Source organism: Trifolium pratense, linkage group LG2 (genome assembly GCF_020283565.1).
Source record: "Trifolium pratense cultivar HEN17-A07 linkage group LG2, ARS_RC_1.1, whole genome shotgun sequence".
Classification (NCBI taxonomy): Eukaryota; Viridiplantae; Streptophyta; class Magnoliopsida; order Fabales; family Fabaceae; genus Trifolium; species Trifolium pratense.
This window is the reverse complement of record NC_060060.1, coordinates 23,315,901-23,327,432: the sequence shown is the minus strand read 5'-3', so window position 1 is coordinate 23,327,432 and position 11,532 is coordinate 23,315,901. Positions and strand designations below refer to the sequence as shown.

Sequence of the window (11,532 nt, the reverse complement as noted above, 5' to 3'; positions counted from 1 at the left end):
AAGATTCCCTTTTCAAGTCAACTCTTCTACCAATGAAGAAAAGGACCTTTCAAGCCTGATCAGTTCAGCTACCCTCTGTTTGTCTGTCCTCACTTGAGAACGTGGGTCTTCAGAATTGTTAGCTGAATAAGGAAAGTCCACTCTGCAGTAGTCAAAGTACCTGAAACTCTTTCTTAGTTTTGGATACAACCAAACTGCATCAAGACAGACTGCTTGAAGACAAAAGATTATCAACTCCAACGGTTCTTTTTGCAACGACTCTTTTCTAGTGGTATATATACTAGAAGAATCAGCTACAACATATAACTTTATCAAGAATTGAACTCGCGCTGAACAAACTCTGAACTCTGTGATATACAAGCTCTGAACCTCTGTTAAGTGTTTTTGCACTTTAGTCTAATACTCTGTACTCTTTGTATTGGCTCTCGTTAGGTTCTGTTAAGAGCATTTGTATATTTTCATATACTTTACTATTACGTGAGAAAACTTAAGCTTGTGTGCTTAAGTGTGAAGTCTTAAGCTTGTGTGCTTGAGCATTGTTGAGAAGTCTCTTGCTTGTGTGCTTGAGCAGGTGTAATCTTGTGTGATTATAGTGAAATCCCTTGGAAGTGCAAGGGGACTGGACTACTCTCGTTTTGTGAGAGGAACCAGTATAAATTGCTTGTGTGATCTCTCTCTCTCTCTCTTGTGTTATTATTTGTGTTATTTATCCGCTGCTAACGTAGTTGAGTTAAGAACTTGAAAAAGTTTTAACTTAGCTAAAACACAATTCAACCCCCCCCTTCTTGTGTTTTCACACCTTCAGTATTCGGTTCATTGGACCATTTAATATGATTCCGGAGTCAGTTCTAACATCAAGTGATTTCAATCATCTTCTGATCGCAGTTACGGAAAATCAAGTTGTGGTACTTTCTATAAAATTCATCGTCAGTCACCATTAAACTAACTAATGATCAATTCTAATTACCTTCGTTTGTTTATCACATTTGTTTGTCTAGTTGAAATTGAAATTAAAGACAAGCATAACTATAACTATAACTATAACTATAACAATAGAAAGGGAATGCTAACTTATGCATTTATAGTACATGTCAATTAAGAAGACACATATAATCTAAAAAATTGTGTATTCAATATTTTAAAAACTTAAAATGTTGTTTCTTAGATGCAAATTTATCTTTTTACTTATTTTTTCAGTTACTTAGTTTATACAATTGTATTATAAAGACACAAGTCTTTTTTAACAAGTATAAAGACACAAGTTAGCATATGGCATCTATAAAAATTAGGGATGATAATATGTAGGGTATGAATAAGGTACTATAGTCCTTATATTCATATTCGTATTTTTGTAAAAAAATATTCGTATCCATTTCTATATCTGCATGGGTAATAATTTTTGTACCTGTGTCCATATATACCATATGAGTATCTAAGTACTTATACATGTACATGTTACCGCATTTTTGCTAAAAATAAATCGATTATAAAATATCATATTTTTTAATAGAATTAAATAAATTTCAAAATTTTTTAATGTTGACTCATGAAAATTATAAACAAAATTATTTTTAATCTCATGCTAAAGTTCATATCTTTGTTGATATATTTACATTATTTTTTTTGACGGAAAGTTGACATATTTACATTATGTTTGAATTATGTTATAAATAAATAGTTTTATTAAAAATGTGTAATAGTTTAATAGTGCTATATTTTAAATTGATACACATATATTATTATACAGTAATATAAATTATATATATCATGAGGGTACGGGGCGGGGTGAGTACTAAGGTATTCGTACTTTTACTCATACCCGCTCACAGATACTCATATCCATGTCCATACCAAAAATGACTTTAAAAAAAATGTCGATACTAAAAATGCGAATTTTTATCTTATCCTTTGAGTATTTTTGAAGATTACCCACTAAATATGGTCAAATTTATTTATTTTTTGCAAAAAATAAGGGTCAAATTGTCATCTAATAAAAATGAGAAATCAACCTATACTTAACACTTAAAGTCAATAGGGGTTTGCTTTTATGTTGTTTCATTTGACTTTCATTTAAGTGTAATTATTATTTTAACAAAAAAAAATTGTTCTCTATTGACCTTAACACAATAGACAAACTTTTTTTTTGTTTTTGATAACAACACAATAGACAAACTTTCCCCTTGTGGTCACCATTGGTTTGTCACTATAAGCAATTAATAGTACATAAAATGTTGCAACCGCCTCTATTATTAGTGGTGTCTGAAATTAAGTCAAGTAATATTTTTTAAAATTTATAATAATATTTTAATAAAATTATTAAATATTGAGAGGTAAAAAAGTTTCTTGCATTTTAGGATAGAAAATAATTTATTAAGATGAATTTAATCGATTTTGTTAAAACAATTTTAATTATGGATAAAATTTTACTAACTTTGGTTAGAGTAAAGTATGAGATTTTTTATTAAAAAGTTTTTTAAATTTTTTTTAGAGGTATAAAGCAATTGTCATGGTAGCTTCTAAGGCTTGTTTCAAACCTCTCATTTGTTTACCAATCGTCAGTTGGTTCAGTGGTGATTGGCGCTAAACTTGGTAGGAAGGACCGCGGTTCGATCCCCCACAATTGCGATCGCGAGGGGCTGAAACCACTTGATGTCAGAACTGACCTCCGAACCAGATTAAACTGGTGGTGAAAACCAAAAAAAACCTCCCATTTATTTCCTCCCTCAACTCTCCAAACAAGACTATATCATATCCAAAATAGCATGCTTATAAAAAAAAATATCCAAAAAGCATGCATATCTCTTCCACTTAGATGAGATAACGCAGGTCTCTTCTAACTTAACCAAAGTTCTGGGTTCGATCTCCGGCTTAGGCATATGCAGTAGTGTTAAACTCTAAGGGATAGTTCACGACCCATTTGATTCTCACAAGGTTCGAGAGATTGGTCGCTACAATTGCACACGAAGAATATCCAGATATCCAGTTTACGCAAAAAAAAAAAAAAAAAGCATGTGTCTCGGTGTGTCGCCTTCTTTTCAACTTATATAAAAAATAAAATAAAGAAAAGAAAAAGCCTTAATTGCATATTTAGTCTCTTATGTTTATTTTAGGTTTCAATTTAGTCTCTGATGTTTAAAAAGTTGGTCCCTTATGTTATTGATCTCAACATAAGTTGGTCCTTTTCGTTAAATTTTGGGTTAATTTTTTCTAACTTTTGTTAAATTTTTGAGTTAATTTCTTCTAACACTTTCACATAATACTCTCCTAAGTGGTCCACGTACTCAAATTCATTAGACACGTCGACGATTTAAACAAAAATTTGATGAAAAGGACCAACTTGAAACTTTTTAAACATAAGAGACCAAATTAAAACCTAAAATAAACATAAGTGACTAAATATGCAATTAAGAAAGAAAAAAAAAAACCTTTGTCCTTGTTGGTATATATATAAGTTTTTATATTAATTCATAACATCATTTGCATTAAACATTGCAAAATGGAAACCTCAATGCCTCTGGCTAGTGATAGTTTTTCATATAGTTGGTTATCAAACTCTAATAAACCCCCTCTAGATTACCTTCATGATGAACCACATAGAGACTCTATGAGCAGTTTCTATGGAGACAGTACCTCAAATAATAGCCAAAACTTCAATTTTGATACTTGTATCTCTCAATCAAATCTTGTTCTTGTTCATGCTGATGAAATTTTCTCTAATGGTCTTTTAAGGCCATTTTTTCTTGACCCTTCAAAAGTAGAGGTTTTCTACAATACTTCAGATCCTATTCAAACAAAGATTGAAACTACTTCTTTATCTTCTATAACATTTTCTACAAGAAGTGTGAAAAGTCATCATCATGGTTTTCTTATAAGATTGAGAAAATCAACATGGAGAACTTTGGTACAATTTTTTAAGTATTTCAACCAATTAAGGCAGAAAATGGAGAGGTCAAGGAAAAGTACCAAAGTTGATGATATTGATAAGACAGATTGGTTAGTTAAAAGCTTGAGCAATTCACATAAAGCATATCTTATTGGTGATTTTCATGTTGAACATGATGATAGCTCTATTTATGAAGCAGTTCTCCATTGCAAAAAGTCAATAGGTAATATATTATTTCAATATTTTTGCGTGTGCTTCTATATATAAGTAAGTATAATTTTGCTTAATTGTTTCAAAAGTTAAATTCATTATTTTCTTCATTTCAGGAAAATGATCCTTAGGTGAAGAGGAGAGTTGTAGGAGGAAGTGGTAGGCACCTAAAAATGTTTTGCACCTGATTGAGCATTCCATTTTTTTCTTGGTGTAGATTCTCTCTGCTGAGATATTTGTCTTCTCTTTTTTTTTTTAACCCTCTGGTTCTTAGGGAGAGGGAGTCCCTTCAGAGTTAGGTTGGGAGGTAAATAATGTCTGACCAATAATTGTTTTCATCAGGAATTGAACACGAATTTGTCTTCTCTTTTGAATGTTATATATATGTGAAGACAATTTCCCCTTTCCTTCTTTTTTATATATCATAATGTTGGTCAAATTTTTGGTGATTATTCTCAAGATCATGAAGGTTTTTAGCTGAAGGTTTTTGGATTCTTCTGTACACAGTCTCTGCCAAAAGAAAACAGGGTGACAAATTTGAATATCAACATAAAGAATATCAGTTTGTAGCTAATAAAGAAATCTAAAAGGCTTTCACAAGGTCCTTGTATTTTCTTTCTTAAATAGTACTCATTTGTATGGTTGTTCTGAGCCCAATATGGATGATTCTATGGCTGTCCCTCGTGGCCCAACAGTAGTATCAGAGCCGATGGTTCGACAAAGAATTGACCGGACAGGAAGGTTCCGGAGGGTGTTCGAGAGGAGTGACAGCACAGGGCACCAATTGTTTTTTACTTAGTGTGTTTGTGTGCGTGCGAGTGTGCACTCGCGTGTGCGTACGTGCGTCTGTTAAAATAAATAAATTAAATAATTATTATAACTAAATTTTAAAATTGACTTGAACTCTTATGATCTTGATAGTAAAATTCATTTAAAGAATTAAAAGTTATCAGAGAAATTTTAACAATTGAAAGTATAATCTTTAATTTTTCTTTCACAATATATTTTTATATGACTTGTAAAAAAAATTTGGCACCAAAATTATAACTTGCACAGGACACCCAAAATCTGAGGGACGGCCCTGCGACCGGAGATATTGGTTCAAATCCAATTCGTGAGATGACAGTGATCTATAATTGGAAGAATTCTTCTGCAGCTAATCCAACGGTAAAAGATTATCTTTCAACCGTTTTATATAAAAATGTGGTGTCCAGCTTACTTGTATATAATATATGGTTGTTTTGAGCCAAATGTAAATGATTCGCAGCCGCCTCCTTGTAACTCAACATATCCTTTTTATTTAGAGGATTTGTCCATTAATAAAATTTGCTGAATAAAAAAAAACTACAAAATCAATTTGTAAAGAACAGATATCTCCTATTTATAAACATAATTTCATTTCATATTCAGTGTGACACCTTCAACAGTTTCCATTCTCTATTATTGATCTGTTTGTGTAAATATTCTTTAAAAAAGTCATTGGCATTTACTAATTTTTGGCACCAAGAGAAAATATGTTCATATGCTACTGTTGAAAAACAGGGCAGAAAAGAAGGGCACAAAGGGACAAATAATGTTGGAAACAAAATCCATATGTGATAGATCATCATATACCTATCACCATAATTCCTTCCTTTAGCTAATTTGCATCCTTTGTGTTCTCTTGTTGGTATATGTTTACTCCTTATCTATGAAAATACATTAGATAGTGACCTTTATAATCAAACACCTTGCAATTTCCATATTTATGATGTGAATAACATGTCATTGCCCATCTCCTCAAATTTGGCCTATATCTGTTTGAACATTTGAATCTTGACAAATAAGGGTAACCAATTAAGTGGTGGACATTGAATTGGCTGGCGGTTAACATGACCCCAACACTCTGAAAGTCTTAATATATTTGTTTTCAAATAATTTAGTGGCTAGAAATTTCACTCTTAAGGTAAATTATTGGGTCTCAACTGTGAGTGATTAAGTCTCGCATCGACTATTATGGGAAGAATGTTGGATTTATAAGAGAGGTGACTCATTAACCTAATGCATGCCTTAGGGTTTTGGGTTGATACGTGGTGTCTTCCTTTTTTGTGGTCCTGAAGCATTGACTCCATTGTTTCTCCCGAGTTCCTCCAGACTCTCCAACAAGTGGTATCAGAGCCGAGGTTCGGCTTGGTGGGGGAGCAGGAGTGGATCCTTAGAATTGGATCAACTATATATAGGATGTGGGGACTCGCACTTGGGGGGAGAATGTTGGATTTCAAGTGTGAGTGATTAAGTCACACATCAACTATGCATGAGAAGAATGTTGAATTTATAAGAGAGATGACCATTAACCTAATGCCTTAGGGTTTTGGATTGAGATGTGGTGTCTCCCTTTCTTGTGGTCATGGAGTATTGACCCCATTATTTCTCCCGAGCTCCACTGAAATCCCCAACACGAACCTCAACCCCCTGCCAATTGAACTAAATGCACCTGAGACAATCTTAATATATTTAACTTCTTTTATACTAGTAACACACTCTCTGATTTGTTACTAATCCATGGATAAAAAGGGAAGATCATATAAGTGAGAAACATAAAGAGTACATTAATTCTCATGAGATTGCATCTTGAAAAACATGTTGAATTAATTGAAAAAGATTGTGGAAAATGAATACGTTATCATGCTCTATATTGTTAACAACTCCTAACCAACTCTTATAGGAGTTGCAAATTACTTATCTAACCAATTAACTAATATTATATTTCTAATACTTTTTAAGACACTCACTTCTTTATTTGATTTTCTATAGTTTATTTTGCCGGAAGTAATCAAATTTTAATTTGTCATATTGTGAGAGTTTATTAGATATACATGTGTTGCGCATTGTAATAAATAAATAAAATGGGATTTATTAGATAATAATGACATCAAAACCATATTTATTCATATCGACCTTGTGAATGGTCCCTTTTCGAAAATAACAGCTTGTTGGGACCATTTTTTGTGTCACCTCCATATGTTTTATGACTTTGTGACCTGCTATCATTTTCTTTGGAGTAATTTGTATTTGGATCGATCATATGTTAGTCTTAAACTTTTCGATCAAAGGAGAAAATGCTTACAGTTTAGGGACGTTTGTGGTGGTTGTAACTTTGTGAGGAAAGTGATATGTTTCTTATTGCTCTGGTTTTGGTTGAGATTGTTGGTGGGGATTATGTTGGCTTTGTTTTAGTCTTGGTGATAGACGTTTAATCTATTGTAAAGGGTGGGTGACAGCGGTTATTTATTGTACTTTTTGATTGGTTTAGATGTTTTTATCGCCTAACTTTTTTTTTGTTTGATCCGACAATTCTTTATACTTCTTGTATAGGGAATTTGTCCATTAATAAAATTTAGCCGATTCAGAAAAAAAATTGTACCGTGTTCCAGTTTCTCCTCAACTATACATGTCACCGATACCCACATATGTGGCAGCCCTTAACCAAATGTATTTTATGCACTAGTGTATAAAAAAAAATACACATTTAAAAGTAAACCAACCAAAACTTTTTTCGGTTCATGTCATAGAGTAAAGATAAACTAACTCTCTAATTTTAAGATTGAACTCGAAAATATATTATGCAATTACTTATTGTAAGTTTAAGGTACCGTTAACATACAACCGTCTAAGATAAATAAATAAAATCATCCACAAAATTACCGATGAAGAACAGTACAAAATATCTCAAAGTTAATCCACGCAGAACAAGATTAACAAGGATATAAAAATAACTCAATGTATTTCATCAATTCAAAGCAATTAACCGTCGCCATTTAAACCAATATACAAGATACAAATGAATTATGAAATTACACTAGGCTCCGTGAAATGTTGCTTCGCAGTTGAATAATTTCAACATAACGACTATTGCAATTTTATTACTTTATGAAGCCTTCATTTTTTTTTTTTTATAATGAGTTGGGCATCGAACCCAGGACCTATAACATATTATCCATCATCACTAGATTAAAATGAAGCCTTCATTCTTAGTACACATACAATGTATATGGAATTTTTTTAATATTTATGATACGATTTGACTAAGAAAATGAAGAAAAAAATATATAGAAAATTAAATAAAGGAATTTATATAGATGTAGAATATTTATAAATTTAGTAAAAAACAAAAAGAATATTTATAAATAAATATACATTAATATTTTATAATTAATGAATAATACAATATTATAATTTTACCAAATATATAAACTAACCAGTAGAATGTTCTAGGTTTTCTATCAAACCCTAAATCTCATCCTATATAAATTGGAGTTATGTGTAGGTACCAACCCCTCCTCACAACGGAGCTAAATACCAACCGTCCATAATCAACACCTCGATATAGCCCATCATCTAAATCTCAGGTTCAAACCTTCTTTTGGATCTGATATATTGTTCTATCTAGATTGTTAATTGTTAATGTGGTAGAATCAGTAGACAAAAGGGTTCTGTTAATTGAGATTGTAGTATGCAGCTCAAACCAAAGTATAAAATTGCTCAATTGAGTTATTGAATTTTTCAATTATAGTGTTGTTGATGTAATTCTCATTGTACTTGGTCCATTTGCATTTTAAAAAGAACTGCAAATGTTGCACTTGTGGTTGGATTTCATTATAGATTTGTTGTCTCACTTTGTATTTTTTTTATCAGGAAGAGAATACAAGACAAAATAAAACACAAAATAAGAGCCTCATACAAAGCATTCAAACACACAGTTTCCTCCTCTCGTCACTTTTTCGCTGAAACCCTAATTCACGCTATCCGAGGTATATTTATATATACATTTCTGATTTCTGATTGGATCTCATTATGGTTTTATTGACTGGCTTTGTATTTTTTTTAATCAGGAAGAAAATACAAGACAAAATAAAACAAAAAAGAAAAGCCTCAACAAAGCATCCAAACACATGGTTTCCTCCTCTCGTCATTTTCTCTCTAAATCTCTAATTCACGTTGTCCGAGATATATTTATATATTCTTTCTTTGTATTTTCTTTGATATTATAATTCCTTTTTTTTTATACACTGATATTATAGTCCTTGAGTTGAGTTTTGTTGCATCGATTGTAGATCTAAAAATGGAAAAACAATAATTTTGTATTACTTTGCCTCACTTTGATCTACATGCGATGCAACAATTTAAACTCGACTCAAGTACTATCATATCAAGGTTTTTTTGTACAACGCATGTGATTTTCTATGAGGAAATATTTTAACAAAGAAATAATACATACATGTTTTTGGGTTCTTTTTAATAATCAAACCAATGTGAGGTCCATATCTTTATATATATTATAATTATAATAATTACATAAGAATAAAAGGCATAAACGGGCAACAAGCTGCGTCGTTAAATCTTTTTAATAATGGTAAAAAACCATGTAAATATACATCTTCATTGATATTAGTAGTGTATTTTAGAGAGTTGGTTGTTATTATGTGCAAACAATTTGGTTATTAAATTGCATCCATTTTTTAAAGATAGTTTCTCTTCGGACCCCCGTATTTCTTCTTTTTTTTGGTACAACCCCGTGTTTCCTTTCCCCCCTTGGATTTCCTTTTTTTTGCCTTCTAATAAAAACTTCGGTTTCTGTTTACCAATTTTTTTTTGCCTTGAAAAACAACTTTGGTTTCTATTTCATGAATTTGAACTTCGATTTCGGCGTTCCGAATTTTTTTCCAAGGGAAAATTGAAAATTGAAAGAGAAAAAAAAACGGGACCCGAAGAGAAGCTATCTTTAATAAAAAAAACACCAAACTGGACCATATAAGGCCCAAAACATAAATATGGATACCATTTTGTGGTTATGGTTTATTACCGGTTTCAAACACACTTTAGAGATCTCTTTTTTTTTTAATGGCAAATATAATATATATAAGAATACATTACATTTACCTCCCTTGAGAGATATTTAAATTACACTACCCTTTCCTCTTATGTTAAAATATACGCTCCCCTCCTCTCGTATGCAAATTATAATCTCCCCTTCTTTGAAAGATGTTAAATTACAATACCCTCCCCTCTAATGTTAAAATATACACTTCTCTCCCCTCTTATACAAATTATAATGACACTCTCGTACTTTGAAAAGAAGCTTGAATTTCACTCCTCTCTTATATTATAATTAAAACCTACATTTTGCACATTTAATGTAATGCATATATTTTAATTATTATTGTTTGCTCATATCATTAACATGTGTTATTTGTTGTTATAAATTATCAAATTGTACAAAATAAAATATAAATCTCGGATATATTACTAAATTCGATTGAAAAATAATTTTATATGAAAATATACACTTTAGTCCATTTTAACATAAAAAAGCATAAATAAATAATTTTTTGATAATAATTCATTTCAAGCCATTATTTCATGTCAAAAACTTTAATTCATTACTCTAAGAAATTAATTTTCTTTTCTTTGAAAATTTTATTATTTTAGAATATAAAATTGTTTTTTAATCGACTTTAGTAATTTATCTGAGATTTGTATTTTATTTTGTATATTTTCATAATTTTTAACAACATTTAACATTATATATTAATGATGTGAGCAAAAAATAATAATTAAAATATATGCATTAAAAGTTTGATCACATTAAAATGAATTTTTATTAAATGATAGAAATTTAGGTTTTAATATAAGAGAGGAGGGGAATGAAATTTAAGCTTTTTTCAAGGGAGGGGAGTGTGATTATAATTTGTATACAAGAGGGGAGAGGAGTGTATATTTTAACATAAGAGGAGAGGTAGTGTAATTTAAGCCTCTTTCAAGAGAGGGGAGTGAGATTATAATTTGCATAAGAGGGGAGGGGAGTATATATTTTAACATAAGAGGGGAGGGTAGTGTAATTTAAACATCTCTCAAGGGAGAGAAATGTAATTTACTCTCTCTCTCTATATATATATATATATATATATATATATATATATATATATATATATATATATATATATATAACAACGCTGCTTCAACCTCCGAACATCCTCATCTTTCCACTTCTCCCAATTTATTCCTCTTTTTTTATATTCCTTGATTTATTGAATCATTTTCTATTTCAAATATGGAACGTCAGAATTTATGGAACGAATCAAATCATCATCCAAATCACACTCCTCTAAAAGAATTCTCCGAATATCATCTAAATCCTCATAAACACCTTCATACTCAACTCTATAAAATATGATCCTATAGCTAACAATTTTTCCGATTCGAACATGGCCTTTTTGAAAACTCTTTCAAAATGTAATGTCCAATCAATGCAATCGGCTTTGAAATCTTTTGATTCATCGGTTACAGTTTCATTTTGTTTTTTTCTCTGTTTTCGCGGTCAACCTCTTTGTTTTGAAACTGATGGTTGCTCCGTAGTTTTGGATTTTTATGGAAGCTTCAAAGTTAGGGTTTGTTGAGAT

The 11,532-nt window shown here is 30.9% G+C and overlaps 1 protein-coding gene across 1 annotated transcript; it reads left to right on the top strand.

Annotated features, from left to right (window-relative positions):
• Window positions 1-3,421: 3,421 nt before the first annotated feature.
• LOC123904750 (probable membrane-associated kinase regulator 6) lies at window positions 3,422-4,736 on the top strand. Its single transcript, XM_045954374.1, has 2 exons — window positions 3,422-4,106; window positions 4,210-4,736. The coding sequence occupies exons 1-2, from the start codon at window positions 3,497-3,499 to the stop codon at window positions 4,215-4,217; spliced, it is 618 nt and encodes a 205-aa protein (XP_045810330.1). The 5' UTR covers window positions 3,422-3,496; the 3' UTR covers window positions 4,218-4,736.
• The last annotated feature ends 6,796 nt before the right edge of the window (window positions 4,737-11,532 follow it).

Excerpts from the sequence above, each read along its gene's own strand:
- LOC123904750 (XM_045954374.1), top strand. The coding sequence starts at position 3,497 with ATGGAAACCTCAATGCCTCTGGCTAGTGATAGTTTTTCATATAGTTGG.